The sequence below is a fragment of the Ostrea edulis genome, chromosome 3 (genome assembly GCF_947568905.1).
Source record: "Ostrea edulis chromosome 3, xbOstEdul1.1, whole genome shotgun sequence".
NCBI classification, from domain to species: Eukaryota; Metazoa; Mollusca; class Bivalvia; order Ostreida; family Ostreidae; genus Ostrea; species Ostrea edulis.
The window spans coordinates 41,550,348-41,568,839 of NC_079166.1; the positions used below are offsets into that span (position 1 = coordinate 41,550,348).

An 18,492-nucleotide genomic window follows, 5' to 3' on the forward strand; every position below is an offset into this window, starting at 1 on the left:
CCACCACCCACTTCCTTCTACCATACCCCCTTCTCTCCCCAATGAAACCTACATTGCCTACGCATCAAAACAGTGCTACATGTATCTACGCCCGTTATTGTTACCACTGAAATTTAAGTTTTAGAATTGTTTGAAGTCACAAATACAGGGGGTGTTAACAGCAGTACACACAGGTAATGGAGAATTCGGAATTATTTGTTAACAATTAAATTCATGTCATTACATCCCATACACGAATATCAGTTTTTGTGCAATTTACCTCTTATCAGATAATGTTTCTCAAGAAAATAAATCTTAGTTTCACCTCGCAGCCTTTGAGATTCATCAATTGATATATATCCGTAGACAGTCAGTTACAAACCTGACAAGTAAAACATTTCTTAAAGCAGGAATAAACATATTCCACATTTCAATAATATGTTCATAATATCAGGAATAAAAATAAACCTATGTTCCTGAACAGTATGAATGAAAGATTGTAAATGCTGTCTGACGTGTTCCATACCGATTGTTAAGCCGTTCTTGGCACCCTGATTTTGACTGCGGATAACCCCATTTACCTGAAGAGGATATAGGGCTCACAGCGGGTGTGACCGGTCGACAGGGGATGCTTACTCCTCCTAGGCACCTGTTCCCCCTCTGATATGTAAACAATGGAGGAAATTCGAACCACAAATAAATATTTCTCTCCGATCTATGGTGTCTCTTTTTACATTTTTTTTTTATGTTTCAGGGAGCTTAACTACATGTGCCATTACCATAGAACATTAATTTATTCACGTTTTAAAAAATGTCTTATCCCACTGATTCATAGATACATGTCCATCTAAATATTTATTCGTGGTTCGAATTTCTTCCATTGTGTACATATAGTTTATAGTGCAATATCCATGACCCTGGCGCCTATTATGATAACCAACAATTATCAATCTCATAACTCCTATAAAGAATGCAAAAATAAGTGTAATGCAAACACAAACCCCTCACATACCAGAGGTGGGGTGTATGGAGCGCCAAATTAACATAAACTCAAATAATTGAAGATATCTTCAATTATTTGAAGATATCACCAATTCAATTATTGCTCTCTTTAATTGAATTAATGCGCGCATTAAATCAATCATTGCTCTCATCAAATAAATTAATGCGCGCTTCAATTCAAGTATTGCTCTCATCAATTGAATTAATGCGCGCATCAATTCAATTGATGAGAGCAATAATTGATTTAATGCGCGCATTAATTCAATTATTGCTCTCTTCAATTCAATTGATGCGCGCATTAATTGAATTAATGAGAGCAATAATAGATTTGATGCGCGCATTAATTCAATTATTGCTCTCTTCAATTCAATTAAATGAGAGCATCAATTTAGTAGAAATATTGCTCGCAATAATTAATTGAATTAATAATTAATAATAACGGTATAAATAATTTGATGATCTCTTTAATTCAATTGAAGATATCTTTAAATCATTTACATTGCCTTTGTATAAGGAATTAATGCGCGCATCAATTATTTTAAAGAAAGCAACAATTCAATTAAAGATATCATCAATTCAATTGTGGATATGTTGAATTGAAGATATCTTTAATTATATAGTTGCTCTCTCTAAAGGAATTATTGCTCTCTTCAAATGAATTAAAGATATCATTAATTCAATTGAAGAGAGCAATAATTGAATTAATGCGCTCATTAAATCAATTATTGCTCTCATCGAATTCATTAGTAGGCGCATCAATTCAATCATTGCTCTCATTAATTGATTTAATGCGCGCATTATATCAATTATTGCTCTCTTCAATTGAATTGTAGCGCGCATCAATTCAATTGTTGATATCATTAATTCATTTGAAGAGATCAATTCAATTTAAGCGCGCATCAATTCAGCTGAAGAATTAATGCTATCATCAATTCAATTAATGCGCGCAATAATTCAGAATTGAAGATATCATTAATTATTTGAAGAGATCTTTAATTAAATTGTTGCGCGCATCAAATAAATTGATGATATCTTCAAATAATTGAAGATATCTTCAATTATTTGAGTTTATGTTAATTTGGTGCTCCATAGGGATGAGCCTAGGAGAAGTGAGCATTTCTTGTCGACCGATCACAGCCGCTGTAAGCTTTATATTTTGATCATATAAACGGGGTAATCCGTAGTCAAAATTAGTGTGTAAGAACGGCCCAAGATTTGATCATATGACTGGTTGTATTTGTTAAATATTGATAACGGCCATAGAATCTGCGAAATGCTGATTCTAAACCAAATACGACAGCAGCAGCGTTCCATAAAGGAAAGTTCAAAGTATTTTTACTACTCTTGAAAGCTACTTGAGCAAAGAACAAGTTGCCTTAAAGTACATGATATGTAGAATGTTTTTGCTTTTGTGAATATAAAGCCTTTAAGGAGGTATGATAAACCGAAGAAATTTGATATAGATGAAAAGTGAAGGATATGTACAACAATATTTTGAAACTTAAAACTTTCAAATTTATTTTATTTAGTCAAAAAATGCAGTTTTAGTAGAAAGCATTCTGGAGAAAAAAAATTAAAATCCCTGCCGGACTCGAACCCGCGATCTACAGTTCAGCAATCGTCGTACTAACCTATTGAGCTATTCATCTAGGCGATGAATTTTAAAATGAATACACAAATATTACTGATATTTATATTTTCGTCCATGTTTTAAAAGGAAGTCAGCCATTATGACCTCTTTAATGAAAAACATCTTCAAATTCAATTAGAATTACACAAAAAGTATAAAAGGTATTCTATACAAAATGTACAAAATGCTGGGAAATACCAACTTCAGTGAAATACCAAGAACACCATGCTAATGATATCTAAATGAAATGCTTATTTCTAGTACGAATTACAGTACAGTAAAACGCGTTTATAACGAACTCCGTAAAGAAATCTGGATATCAAGAAATAATTTCAAAACCTCAAGTTAAATCTTCCAAAATTCTTTGTAGGAACAAATATAGTTAGTGCTTATATGTAAGGACTTGGTGGTAAGTAATATACATTATCGGCAGTGAGAAAATGATGTATTTACTTTTCATTACCCATTTTAAAATTATATGTGTAAATCTGCTTGTCAAATGATTGTTTTTCTTTGATATCATATACACGTATAAATTTCCAATTTTTTATATTTAGTATTCGCCACGATGATTTGGATATTATATTGTGACCTTAATATACATAGGGATTTCGTGTGTAAACAACGACTTGGCGCGAGTGAAAGATGAAGATCGTTTGTTGATATTTTGTATAAAACCGCTAGAGGAAACGTGTGTCTGCGAATCTTGCTGGGGGGAAGGTACGGTTTATTTTGATGTTGTTATAATTGATCATTCTGTGTGAAAAATACCCAATAATTTGACGATGTTCGACATTTTTGCAAAGATGCTAGTGAATTTTATGACACCCCTCCCCCAGCATTTTTCGAGTAAATCTCACTACGCACTATTCCTAATTACTTTAAATTTCAATGCTATGACATTTTTCACTTACGTCGAACTTTGAAATGTAAAATTTCGGGTCATGTGACTGATACGGTCATGTGACAATAAAACGGGGGTCCTCTCTGGTATATTAAATATTCCTTTTTTTCATAGCGACATGGAATACAGATTTGTAAAGTGTCATTTTTACTAACTAAATACATATATAATTCGGGTGAAAGTAGAAACGCAATGAAACATCGCGTGTAATAATGATTGTGATTATGAATTAACAGCACGTAAGTTTCAAGATAAGAGCTCTTCAGAGCAGGAGGTTCATTTAGTGCTACTCTGAATGTTTAAGTGAGACAGAGTGCACCAAAAATCATTGAGGAAGACGATAAGAATATGAAAAGCGGTTTATATTTGAGATGTAAATGTAGGAAATATAAAATACTATCGAAAAATGTTTTACTAAAATAAAACCATAAACAAGAGGCCTATGGGCAACATTGCTCACCTGAGTCGCACCTTGGTCCATATTTAAAGATTTTCTTTATGCATGTATATTCACATGTAAAACTTTGATTCTCTATCGTGCCTACACCCGAGGCCATGATTTTAACAAACTTAAATTCACATTATCTCAGGACGATGTCATGTAAATGTGAAGTTGTCTGGCCTAGTAGTTCTTTAGAAAATGATTTTTAAAGATTTCCTATATATTCGCATGTAAAACTTTGATCCCCTATTGTGGCCCCACCCTACCCTCAGGGACCGTGATTTTAACAAACTTAAATTTTCATTATGTCAGAAAGATGCCATGTAAATTTTAACTTTTCTGGCCCAGTAGTTCTTGAGAAGACGATTTTAAAGTATTTTTCCTGGTATATTCGCATGTAAAACTGATTCCCTATTGTGGTCCCACCTACCTCCGGGGGTTATGATTCGAACAAACTTGATTTTGCAGTACACGTATGTCAGGAAGCTTCCATGTAAATTTGAAATTTTCTAGCCCAGTGGTTCTTGAGAAGAAGATTTTTTAATGACCCCACCCTATTTAATGCATTTCTGTGATCATCTCCCCTTTTAAGGAAGCATGACCCTTCATTTGCACAAACTTGGACCCCTTCACTCGAGGATGTTTTGTACCAAGTTTAATTGAAATTGGCCTGCTGGTTCTAGAAAAATTCTGTTTTTTTTAATTTGTCAGTATATTTTTACTATTTCGCTATTATCTCCCCTTGGAGAATGACGTCCTTCTTTTGAACAAACTTGAATTCCCTTCACCCAAGGATGATTTGTACCAGGTTTGGTTGAAATTGACCGAGTGGTTCTGGAGAAGAAGATGAAAATGTGAAATGTTTACGACGACGACGCCAAAGACGGACAACAAAGTTTTGATCAGAAAAACTCACTTGCGCTTCCGCTCAGGCGAGCTAAAAAACAAATCATATATTTGTCAGTAACATCCTAGATATGCTATGTACGAGCAAGAAAATAACGTGATGTGGTGGAGATTTCTTGTGTATTTACTCCTCGAATACTTTTTCCTTACTAGCTTGTGTATCAATCGAATTCTGGTGATGGACTGCGTGTGAGAAACCTGCTATGTACATTCCCGAGGCATTTATCCCATCCCCGCTGGTAAACAAATTCTTTTGCGCCTTACTGTGTACGAGAGTTCTCTAAAGGGAAATAACTTGGACGCATCTCGAAAAACCACAAAAGACAGTTGCAGCGCTCCGTATGGATACGTCTATCTATAGTCGTACCGTGTGGTTACATCTCCTTGTATCAGAGTGCTACAGTAGAGTACATTAGTGTGTAGTTACATGTGTAATTAGCCGTGTGTAATTGTTCAGGCTGGTGTCTGTGCTACCGGTGGTATTTAGGACACCTTTTGTACAGGTGAACACGGACACGTTACACATAGATTGAAAACTACGTCTTCTTGGAAGCAAACGTTTCCTTAAAGTAGAGAAAACAAGGAGGTATGAACACGTTCCGCTTTTTACACTTGATGAGATGAGAGGAAATGTATATTCATACGGAAATAAAAGTATGATCATCTGATTTATATTTAACAGGTACACGTTGGAGGATACAGGTAAACAGACGTTACAAATGCCCGGCAGTCGTGGTATTCAGAGCTGATAAAGTACAGGTAATTTCGTTTAAATAGTTTCTGTTTAAAACATCACAAAAATATTTCAAGATGGCTCTCTCAATATATAAGCGCACTTGTGAAATGTTAAATGTTTCCTAAATGTAGTACAGTGTATTTGATATATCCGGAATTATTCATTTTGATTTCTAAAAATGTTAATCATTATCCGGTGATATTTGATAGTATCACATGTTTAAAAGATAAGCATATATGTATGTTGTTGTGAATAAGTATTATCATGTTCAAAATGTCTCATGTATGAACATTGCTCATACTAATAGTGCATATTTTGCACTTGTTTTGTTCTTTTCTTTTTATCGTCATTTTTTTTAAAAATAAACATTGCACATTGAAATGTTAACAATCATGTATGCTGTATGCCCGAGAGGGCCCTAATTTGGAAATAAATCATATTCTATTATATTGCCATCGTTTACGGTAAATTATCCTACGGTACTCAGAATTTATGCTTACATTTGCAGTTAACGGGATTCAACCCAACATCCTATATTAGCAGAAGTTTGGGATACAAGTGTTGTCGATATTTGTCAACGATTTGCATGAGCAGGAAACAAATAGAAACCCGTTCGCCAATGATTATTTTTGCCCAGGTTAAAACTGAAAGATAAGAAGAGCATACAGGAAGTGGAGAAAATTGGTAAGTGCAAATGTATTAGCATGTGGAATTATGTTTATAAAATGACACACCTAGCATTGTGATGTCAAGTATAGTTGATATAACAGGAAGAATAAAACGTGTTGTCTGACTTGCTTTTTATCTGCTCACTGAAGAACTCTTAATGTTATAAACCATTTGAGACCCTTTACATTTCCCGGGTTCTTTATCTACCATTTAAACATAAAACAAACTAATTTCTTGAGCAGAGATAGACAGGAAGTAGAAACTGGTGGCGCACATATTCCTTTGTTTGCTGATAATGAAAGAAATGGATCTAATATAATTTTTGTCCCAAAATTTTAGATTGAAGTGTCTCAAATGTTTATAATATATATATTTAGATTTTGTTTAAAAATGGCGAGGGTGTGTGCCACACAATACAATTGTAATTATGCAGAAAAACTCGCAATAAGTAGGAAGTAATTTACATTGTATATATGAAAATATCACAAACTCTAACAAACCAGCTGTCATCAAACCTTAAAATAATTCTATATTAATTAGGGTTAAATTATATAGTGATTCTCAAGATTGTGCTATCTCTGTAGATTGTACGACGAAAATATCTTATTGTGATTCTTCATTCATTGTCCATTGAAATTGCTACAGCATGAGTATTTTTTGTTTGGTTATTTGGTTGTACGTACCCTCAAAATTGTTATATTCTCATATTTAAGCGCCACCATCTTTCGGTGAATTGTCACAAATTTAGACTTGTGTTTGACGCCAAGGGCCGTCTTTCATGTGCCAACGCCTGCCGCGACACGGGAGATGATCTCCGAAAGACCCGGGACTCTTACCTGCGTTTTCCAAAGGAGCAATCACTGCCTATTTTTACGTCTTAAGTTTGAGCATGAGCGACCACGAACTCACGGTCACCGTGATATAATATTGAATGAAAATGATACAAAACTGAATGTAAATGTTCAATTGAGGGTAATCTTTACGAAAGTATTGAATGAAAATTTCAGAATGTTCGATTTTTATGATAACCTTTGCAAAATTTGAGATATTACAATTTTGCATTTACTTTTTACACATTAGATAATCTCCATGCCAAAATATATATTCGTAAATCATGAAAATAGCGGTAGAACTCGAGACTTTATTTACTAAAACGTTCATATGCACGTATAGAGCAAGTTTCGTGTAACTATGCATCAGAAGATCCGCGTTGTTTTTTACGTGTGTAAACAGACGTCCCTCGACTGAACTTTATTTAGCTGATGATAAGCCAACAGTTCAGCTGGAGAGATATAAAAATGTTGGGATTACCCTATAGAAAACCGAACGGAAAGTTTATTTGTAATGTGTCAAATCAAACTCCGATGCCCTATCTTCTAAAAATTTCGTATTTAAATTACTTCCCCTTCATGGAACATGGTCTGATAACAGACAACAGTAGGAGATCATTGCGGAAGGAGGGCTAACTTATTAACAAACAAACAAAATATGTATGAAAGTTTATAAATTACAAAACATTTGTTTGCTTTACAGAAATAATCTATAAATCTAATCTATGATGTTGGTATTTTGTTTTGTAGGTCAAAGTTTGTGCCTAAAAATCAGAGTCGAATGGCGACCAAATTACAAGAGACCAAGTGTAAGATTCACAGTGTTAAATTGACCTCGTACTGCAACGACTGTGATGATTTTGTGTGCAATATGTGCAAGCAGCCCAAGAGTGGACAACACGATGGTCACGTTTTAATGTCGGCGACGGAGAAAACAAATGAGTTGAAGGAAGAAGTGGGGGATTATATGAATATGATAAATGAAAACGTGTTCAACCATGTTCAACAAAACATTCGCGAAGCTTACTCAATTCAATCTGGCTTAGAAAGAAACTGCGAGGAACTGATAAATGAAGGCAATAGGAGAGAAAAACATTTGATGAAAGAGATTCAAAAATCATCACGTAAGTTGAAAGACGACATTGAAGCACACCGACTGAAGTACAGTCCCGGTTTGGCCAGCAAACTTGGGAATCTTGAGGATAACAAAAAGAGAATTGAAAGTTTACTGAAGAGATGTGAGAATTCCATCAACACTGGAAACAGCTATGAGATTTTAGAATTAATCAAAACGAAGTCGTCAGCACTGAATTTTAATACCACATTTAGTTCTCTTACGACTGTTCCCAAGATGGAATTACATCCACTTAGACCTGTATATCTAGTGGGAGATATCTTTGGTTCTATCAGGCAATCTAGGGTGGTATCTTCAGAGGGAATTAGGGTGTTAAAATCATGGAGATATGATATCTATATAGAAAATATATTTGCTAGGCACGATTGTATTTGGGTCAATAAGACGGGTTTCTTTGTTTCTGTGAAGCCGCTGACGGTACAGGAGGTGGACCGGAAGTTGTGTCCCGTTTATCCCGGAAGTTTTATTGTTACAGCTTCCAGTGAAATAATATATTCTGTATCTCATGAACACAGTATATACAAGATTACCCCAGTGTTAACTGTAAAGTTAAAGCACACATACCCTTACGTTCCGAGTGGATTGTGTTTAGCTTTACAGGGGGGATTCTATGCTACAATGTATAGAGCCGGAGCTCATGGTAAAGTAGTGCGTTATGTTAACGACGAGTGTAGCGATTGGTCGGAAATTGTATGCTACAAGAACGGAGAATCCGTTTTGAAGAAACCCGTGAAGATTGTTGAGAATGCTAACAGAGATCTGTGGGTCATTGACGCCAGCCCTGGAAGCGTCATAGGATTTAACAGTGTAGGACGGTTAAAGTGTGAATACAAAGGAAAACGGGACAATTTCGAACCTATTGGAATATGCATCGACTGCAGATGTAACATACTCATTTCGGATTATGGTAATAAATTGATAGACGTTCTGCTCCACGATGGCCAATTATTGACTTCGATAAAGCTACAGCCATTCGGCATCAGTCGACCAATGGGAATATGTGTAACAAAGGATGGCCATTTGTGTGTTGGACAGGGTAATGGGTATGTGCATGTACTTCGATATTTACAATAAAGTGAATGTGGTACAAGTGTTTGTTTGTATTGGGGGGAGGGGTGTATGTTGTTTTAATCCCATAATAGAATATTTATCTCATGTAGAGACGCCACCAGCCTTATGTGAAATGTCACACAATGTCACACATTTCACCTTTGCATGATGCTTAATAGCTGCAATAATGTAGCCCTCTCCGATTTTTTTTTTTGCGGGGGAGGGGGCAGGGCTACAGCTCCTTAGGATCTCAGCAATGGTGCAAATGCGGGAGTGATTCACTCCCGCAACATATTCGATCATTCTAAACATTTGCTGATTTTCTTTACGTTTATTGTGAGGCTCTATTCTACTGTTTTCAACAATTTCGATATATTCCAATTTCTCGATTCATATCTGTGCGCCATGTTTGATGAACTGAAGTTTCAACTTCCGATTGTCAAGTTATTTGCATATGCCATACATGTATAAGGTAGTATTTACATCAATGGACAAGTACGGGGGAGAAAGCTATTTCATCAGTATTAAAACGGTTTAGATTTAATATCAAGTTAAAAAACGAACAGCAAAGTGTAAATTCTTTCTGCAACCAAATAAATAATTTTCCTTTCTTTGTCGGAGTGGCTCGAGTAACTACATTTTCGCGCAGATTGTCAATGTAGATCCACCTACGAGATCTCGCAATAACAAGCATGGCGGAGCATACGAAGAATTTTGCATGCTGCACATGATGTTTAATGAAAAACACCTTTATTAGACATGCCCAAGCACAAAGTTGGAACTCCTTTTTGGTGTAAACAACGTTTGAAAATAATACACGGAACTTATTATCTGTTATTCTTAAAGTTATTTTGCACCATTACGGAGATCCTATTGAATTGTAGCCCTATCTCGAAAAAATCAGAATAAAAAAATCGGATAGGGTTTAATTATTGCAGCTTGGGGCTTAAGGGTGTAGCATTGAGGGTCTTATCGTATCGTCTTCAAGATCATATCTAAAACACTCATGACTTTTGACTTCTAATGTCGGGTACTGTTCCAGTCATTTGCTATCGTTTTAAGCTTGATGTGCTGCCAGAGATCAAGAATCGAACGCAGAACATCCCAGCCGCGAATCAAGCGGTCTAACCACTGGGCTAACACGACCTGTCATGTACCGTTTCCTGGACAAATATTTACCATCTAAATGCTAAAATTCGGAAGAGTGAGTAACCCGTAACATACTCAAACAAAACATCGTATTCGTAATGTTTGATGGTATATTTAGCCTCATAAAGCAAACAGCTCAGGCGAGCTAAAATGCTTTGAAGCTTAATATTTTCAAAAAAGGGAGTCACTTAGGATAAAGTATTGGATTATATGATGCAGTGTTTTACCGGTTTTTATTGAATGTGGTAGTTCCATGTATATCCTACATGTACGTAATATGTATATGATGCATGTATCTAAGATTACTTAGTTTTCTATTCACTTGTACGACATACCGGTAAAGTTTCTTCTTTTTATTTTATACACATTGAATAATGAATAAGAATTTAAGATGAAAATTGAAAATAAGAAACATTTCACCTGGATAAAGTAGATTTTGTTTTGAGGAAAAAACAGCGTTTGTCGTTTTCATGACATCCAAAGATTAATTCGATTCGTACAGGTTTTTAATTTAAAAAGACATAAATTATGAATTTTGTTCAATATACAGACAAAACTCCTGGCCTCAAGACCATAAACTGAGAATATTCTTAAGTCTAAATTTCAAATTCAGCTAACTTTTGAAATAATTCTCTTAAACAAATAAGATTTTCAGTATGTGTTAGATAAATCTTAAGATATAAGTAATCAAAATTCTGACTTAAGTCTATTCTCAGTTGATGGTCTTGGGGCCAGCTGGTGTAGAGATGTAGTAGTCTATCTTGATAAACCCGTGACGTGCAGTGTTATGATGACTTATAGGAATAAAGTGAAACACTTGTGTATTCTCCCTCTTTCAATGTAGATGGGTTTGTGCGTGCAATATAAGAACAATGGCATCTTATTCTCCATATATCAAATAAACGGGTTTGTGTGTGTGTGTGTGATAATCTAGCCATCTTTAATCAAATTCATATCTTTTTTATTCTCGGCGCACAAGTTACTTCCTTTCGATGATCTTTCATGAATGAATTTTATTGTAGTATGTCCTTATATGGTCTACAGTTTGAGACCACAGACCTTCCATGTCCATAAAATAAGATAAGATAAAGCTTATTTCTAGTCGGTGAATATTGCACAGCATAAGAAAAAATAAGCTAGCTCTGCAGAGCTTCGACATAAATTTTGACCATACTGTTTATGTACGTGGTCAGTGAGTTAGGAGGTCATAATTCATGTCATCGTGTGAAAGGTATAGTGGGTCACTTTATTCCGAGTGGTATTTACAAGACACGAAGGGGTGCTTCTACACAGGAAGCACTTGAGAGCTTTACAAACAAACTGTAAAGACGGAAAAATTATGAAAGGAAATAAGAGATAAAGAAAATTGAGATGTTTTGTTGTTGTGTTCTGCATACCACGATAAAACAAACCGTGCATTCCCTCTAGATTACACAAAATGCATTGGTGAATAAAGGTATCTTGTAAATATCTCTTCCCCGTTAAGGATATTTCGACTCTTTTGTTGTTTAAAACAGTCAATCACTGAATCATTCACCCCTATACCCCACACCAGCGTCGAAATAAAGAACCCAAGTTACAATTGGTTCTTGAAAAAGACTTCTTGATATCACATTTTAAGGGTATTTAACTAGAGTTTAATTAGCGGGTTTTCCTTTGCCTTCTTACGAAATGGACATCCGAGAAACATGCTTTCAAACTCGTTTTTAAAAACAATTCTTGACCAGTTGGCATTTTTGTCTTAACACTAACTGTACGAGAAACCTGATGAACAATATTTACAATATGAACTCTATGTCCTAGAGTACGTAACGCGCTTATTTTATATCTAACAGATTATATGAATTACCAGGTTTTGTTTTATCTGACGAAGCACTCTGCATAATTGTATTACCGGCAAGAATGCCTGTGTGACCAAAGAAATGAGATGTGTATAAAATATAGGGTTATCGTCTGCTGTTAGAGCAAACACAAAATGATTAACAACTCAAAATCTCGGGCATCTTGCACAGTGACTTCCACTTCAAAAATTGAGGGTCGTGACCTAATGTTTACGTCACTAAGGCCGCTATCCAATGAAATAAATGGACATTGTGACTCCGGATCTGGCCTGAATGTCTATCCTTTTACTTCTCTAATACCGGGGGTTTTATGGGGGTGTTTTTCGACATTGTAGAAGAAGAATTACGAACTTAGAATTGCGCCTGAACAAAAGTACATTTAAAATATGATCTGCATGTGTCGATTCAGTCCTAGGCGGTGGTTAATTTCAAGTCCAACTACCTTGTATCCTATCTAACGTATCTTAGAGTTTGAAATTGAACTGGCGATCACATCGTTTCATTTTAGCTTTACTATCAACAGATTTCGATTACTATATCCAGGCACGTAGAATTTTAACCAAGCGGCGGGGGTTGCCCTATTTTTGTGCCATATTGTACAGGCCTGTAGTAGGAGGAAGAGGGGGTGGGCCTGTATCCCCACGTTTATCTGAGACTAGACGTTTACTGTTATAAACTATCCCCTATCTCTTTGTTGAATGATCCCCCCCTTCTATACGTTATTGTACACCCAAAATTTTCAGCGAGAATCCCCCGCCCCCCGTACGAAATAGTTTTCTAAATATGGGCAGTTTTCTTTCTTTCTTTTCTTTTATGCTTGTCAACGTTTTTCACTCCTTTTATGCTTCTATAATTGGAGATTCGGGGACATATATTTTTTGGTGTGTCCGTCTGTATCTCACTCGTGTGGATGTTTTAAATCCTGATGGCATATACACTATATTAAGCTATCACACCCACACAGCAGTAAAATCTATAAAACTGTGACAAGCTCAGTGGAATATAACCCGTGCTTCATTATCAGGGTGTCGTGCATCGATACCCGGCGCGGCGAGGGATGCGACTGTTCCTTTAATTCCAGGCGCTAAGCATTTTAATTTAAAGTCGTTGTATATTCCATATATCAAATACTGTGACAAAATGACGTCACAAACTAGTCTGGCGCATGCCTGATCCAATTTCCGCTACGTTACATTAATGTAGCGTGTTGCGGAAATTGGATCAGGCTAGTCTGGTCCCCCTTCCCACAATTCCGTTCGCGCAATGTAGGGAGTGCGCGACTATGGATCAGGCATGCTCCAGACTAGTCACAAGATAACTATATGACGTCACGAACAGATCAGATAGTAACCAAATGATGTTAAGAACAGGCCAGAAACTGTCAATCTTTAAAAAGAATGCAGATAAATACAACTTATAATTGAATGTCTTTCTTAGGTAACGCGGGATACAGTTATGCATTTTTTCTGCAATATATGCTACCTTCATCCCCCGTTAACAAACCAATGCATATCTCTCAGATTTCCCTTTCAATCTGAGACTGCATGACAGATAAATTGAAAGGTAATCGTCTGCTACAACGATCGACTGAAAGGGGGGGGGGGGGGTAATTGACAATTCCACCCACTTCTAGTCATGGCACAGACACTGCTCCGTACTAGGTCACTAGCTGGAAGACACAGCTGTTCACTAGCTGGTATACACGGCTGTTCACTAGCCGGTATACACGGCTGTTCACTAGCTGGAATACACGGCTGTTCACTAGCTGGAATGCACGGCTGTTCACTAGCCGGTATACACGGCTGTTCACTAGCTGGAAGACACGGCTGTTCACTAGCTGGAAGACACGGCTGTTCACTAGCTGGAATACACGGCTGTTCATTAGCTGGAATACACGGCTGTTCACTAGCTGGAATGCACGGCTGTTCACTAGCTGGAATGCACGCCTGTTCACTAGCTGGAATACACAGCTGTTCACTAGTTGGAATACACGGCTGTTCATTAGCTGGAATACACGGTTGTTCACTAGCCGGAATACACGCCTGTTCACTAGCTGGAATGCACGCCTGTTCACTAGCTGGGATGCACGGGTGTTCACTAGCTGGAATACACGGGTGTTCACTAGCTGGAATGCACGCCTGTTCACTAGTTGGAATACACAGCTGTTCATTAGTTGGAATGCATGGCTGTTCATTAGCTGGAATGCACGCCTGTTCACTAGCTGGGATGCACAGCTGTTCACTAGCTGGAATACACGGCTGTTCACTAGCTGGAATGCACGGCTGTTCACTAGCCGGTATACACGGCTGTTCACTAGCTGGAAGACACGGCTGTTCACTAGCTGGAAGACACGGCTGTTCACTAGCTGGAATACACGGCTGTTCATTAGCTAGAATACACGGCTGTTCACTAGCTGGAATGCACGGCTGTTCACTAGCTGGAATGCACGCCTGTTCACTAGCTGGAATACACAGCTGTTCACTAGTTGGAATACACGGCTGTTCATTAGCTGGAATACACGGTTGTTCACTAGCCGGAATACACGCCTGTTCACTAGCTGGAATGCACGCCTGTTCACTAGCTGGGATGCACGGGTGTTCACTAGCTGGAATACACGGGTGTTCACTAGCTGGAATGCACGCCTGTTCACTAGTTGGAATACACAGCTGTTCATTAGTTGGAATGCATGGCTGTTCATTAGCTGGAATGCACGCCTGTTCACTAGCTGGGATGCACAGCTGTTCACTAGCTGGAATACACGGGTGTTCACTAGCTGGAATGCACGCCTGTTCACTAGTTGGAATACACAGCTGTTCACTAGTTGGAATACACAGCTGTTCACTAGTTGGAATGCATGGCTGTTCATTAGCTGGAATACACGGCTGTTCACTAGCTGGAATACACGGCTGTTCACTAGCTGGGATGCACGGGTGTTCACTAGCTGGAATACATGGCTGTTCACTAGCTGGTATACACGGATGTTCACTAGCTGGAATACACGGCTGTTCAGTAGCTGGAATGCACGCCTGTTCACTAGCTGGAATACACAGCTGTTCACTAGTTGGAATGCACGGCTGTTCATTAGCTGTAATACACAGCTGTTCACTAGCCGGAATACACGCCTGTTCACTAGCTGGAATGCACAGCTGTTCACTAGCTGGGATGCACGGGTGTTCACTAGCTGGAATACACGGCTGTTCACTAGCTGGAATACACGACTGTTCACTAGCTAGTATACACGGCTGTTCACTAGCTGGAATACACGGCTGTTCACTAGCTGGAATACACGGCTGTTCATTAGCTGGTATACACGGCTGTTCACTAGCTGGAATACACGGCTGTTCACTAGCTGGAATACACGACTGTTCACTAGCTAGTATACACGGCTGTTCACTAGCTGGAATACACGGCTGTTCACTAGCTGGAATACACGGCTGTTCATTAGCTGGTATACACGGCTGTTCACTAGCTGGAATACGCGGCTGTTCATTAGCTGGTATACACGGCTGTTCACTAGCTGAAATACATGGCTGTTCGTTAGCTGGTATACACGGCTGTTCACTAGCTGGAATGCACGGTTGTTCACTAACTGGAATACACGGCTTGGTGTACTGACTAATTCTTTCAAGGAGTTTGACGATATATAGGCAATGGGTATACAGTCATATCATTATTTGACTTCCATTTCTAAAAGATATTTCTTATGCACCTAATGGTATTAAAAAATTATTGAAGTGAATATGGAAAGACAGTGTCATATTTTGATGAATAATTTTCTTTTAGATTTCAAAGTATGAAGTGCTTTTAATATGTTCTCTATTTCCAACTCTTGTTAAAATTTTATTTCAATAATGTACACAGAGTCTAGAGACTGATTCACGTTTTTCGAAAGAAATGTTTTTCAATTTTGATGTTAAAAATTAAAAATATACCTCATTTAATGTTGATAACCAAAATTTGGACCATCTGAACGCAATGATAAGAGTAATATTTTAGCTTTGATTCTGTGTTATGTAAACAAAGACTCGAGTCTTTTTATGTAAACAAACAAACCAGTGAAACGTTAATTTTGTACTTTAAAGCATGTTCATTTTGTAAAATCACAAATTTTAACATTTAAATGACACATTTTACCTAAAGTATACTTGAGATGTGATATATATATTAAACTTGAATTTATTTTGAAAACCCCGTAAACAATAACACACCTCAATCTTTGTTTTCAAAACAAATAATAAACTCTCTATAATGAGCTTATGTCATAAGGAATAACCTTAATTTTTTTTGTGAAACCATCTAAACATATCAGACTGTAGATTTTGATCATTTAAAGTGAAAAACAAAATTTGAAGAAAAATCGTGAATCAGTCCCTTTAAACGGGAAAAAATGTATTTCCATTGGGTTCTTGAAAACGTTTAGAACTAAAAGGAACAATAAGAAAGTACATGTATGAAATATAAACAAAATTTGAATATATATATATATATATATAAACATTTGTTTATCTCTTAGCGTTAAACATCCCTTGGATAATGTTGAGAACATAACACAGTTTCATACTACATTATACTAAGACATAAAATCAGTGGATTGTTAAGAGATTCAAATCAGATGGAGGCCTAGTAGGAATATTATAAACCGAAGAAAGAAAGAAAAAGGAAGGAAAAAGCCAGATCAAAAATCTCTCGATAAATAAGGTGCGAGATGTATTTCAGTCGGACGACGAGGGTAAACAAACAACCTCTAATTCTCAACTTTTTTTTTCAAGATATGACAACAGCTGGACTTCAGTGTTTTCCGGGTGACATATCTTGTGTACAAAATAGGGAAAAGTTTTATTTGTAAATGATTTTTTTAAATAGCCTTTCCAGATTTTGACCCACAAAAAGGTCAAAACCACACTTGACATATCTAGACGTCAAACTGAGAAGTTTAGTATAAAGAGGTTGCGTGTCCTTGTCAATTTCATGACAAATGATGGTAAATCATAATGTATAAGGGTCCAATTCAAATTTCTGTAAATCATTTGAATGAGGGGTGGGTGTAATAGTTTCTCTTCCAGTGGCAAGCTTCTTGACACTAATCAAAAGTTCTTTCGTATACCTTATTCTTTGTGTGATTTGTCTTTTTAAATGTACATAATATAATAAATTGTTCTGGCTCAATAGTGACTTTTTATCATACACAAAGAAATGTCTATATCTCCAAGAGCATTTATGTAATTTTAAAAAAACCCACCAGAAATACTACTTGACAAAAATCATATTTTACATTTCAATAAACTCAGTTGATTTAAATCTAGTGTTTATAGCCATGAATATATTAAATGTCAACAAGAGGCTCACAGCTAGGCCTAATCGGTCACCTGAGTTAAAAGTATGATCACTACCTCAAGGGCTATGAAACCTACGATAATTTCTCTGTTCTGAATATTTAAGCTAAATTCTTATATTCAGCAGCAGTATATTTATGGTATCACAGAGTTCGGGCTCAAAACGGGCTTAGCCCCTGTGTTAGTTTGTGTATCAGTCGAAATTGGGTGATGAAACTGCGTATGATAAACTTACTGAGCAGATTCACTTATGCAGTGATGAATATCTGTCCCACTCCCGCGTGTAAACAAGTTGTTTTGCACCTTACTAAGTACGAGAGTTCTCCAAAGGGAAATAACTCGGATGTATCTCGAAACCGGCATATTGCCATTGACCCATTTATAAGTCGGTCTAACTTTTTTCAAGAATCGGTTGATAATTTCAAATCAATGCTGTAATGTTTTTACCCGTGTTTCAAATAATATTTTGAGAAATGCGCTGATATTTGATATTTCCCCCAACAAATCTATTTCATATCAATACCCTTAAGCTATGTTCCAATAATGTTTTGGGATATGACATCGATATTTCACTTTTTATTCTCAGCAAATTAAACATTTACTATTTTGTTTATTTCGTCCATGTTGTTGTTTTAAAAATACTAGGCTTATACATTACGCCACCCAGAAAAATACTAATCTTCTTAGGACACCCCTAAAAGCCAGATAGAGTTTTGGACCAAAATTTAACTCCCAAAAATCCAACTTATAGGCGAGTAGATATGGTACTGAATATATATTACGTTAAAACACTATATGACTGTTTAATGGACCCGGCCAAGAGTCAGGCCCCCAGGGTTGCGAAATTCACAATTTTGGTACATTCCCTTTTGCTTCTCCTAAATAT

At 36.7% G+C, this 18,492-nt stretch overlaps 1 protein-coding gene across 5 annotated transcripts; it reads left to right on the forward strand.

Annotated features, from left to right (window-relative positions):
- Window positions 1–4,949: 4,949 nt before the first annotated feature.
- Window positions 4,950–9,323, forward strand: LOC125677238 (uncharacterized). 5 transcript variants are annotated; one of them, XM_048915245.2, is made up of 5 exons: window positions 4,950–5,449; window positions 5,546–5,622; window positions 6,108–6,283; window positions 6,982–7,758; window positions 7,849–9,323. In XM_048915245.2, coding segments are annotated over exons 4-5 (1,461 nt in total). In that variant the 5' UTR covers window positions 4,950–5,449; window positions 5,546–5,622; window positions 6,108–6,283; window positions 6,982–7,756; the 3' UTR covers window positions 9,308–9,323. The 5 variants fall into 5 exon arrangements, with proteins under 5 accessions (XP_048771202.2, XP_056016729.1, XP_056016732.1 ...); XM_056160754.1 differs by having other exon boundaries at window positions 5,051–5,449; window positions 5,546–6,283; XM_056160757.1 differs by having other exon boundaries at window positions 5,051–5,449; window positions 6,982–9,323.
- Window positions 9,324–18,492: the final 9,169 nt, after the last annotated feature.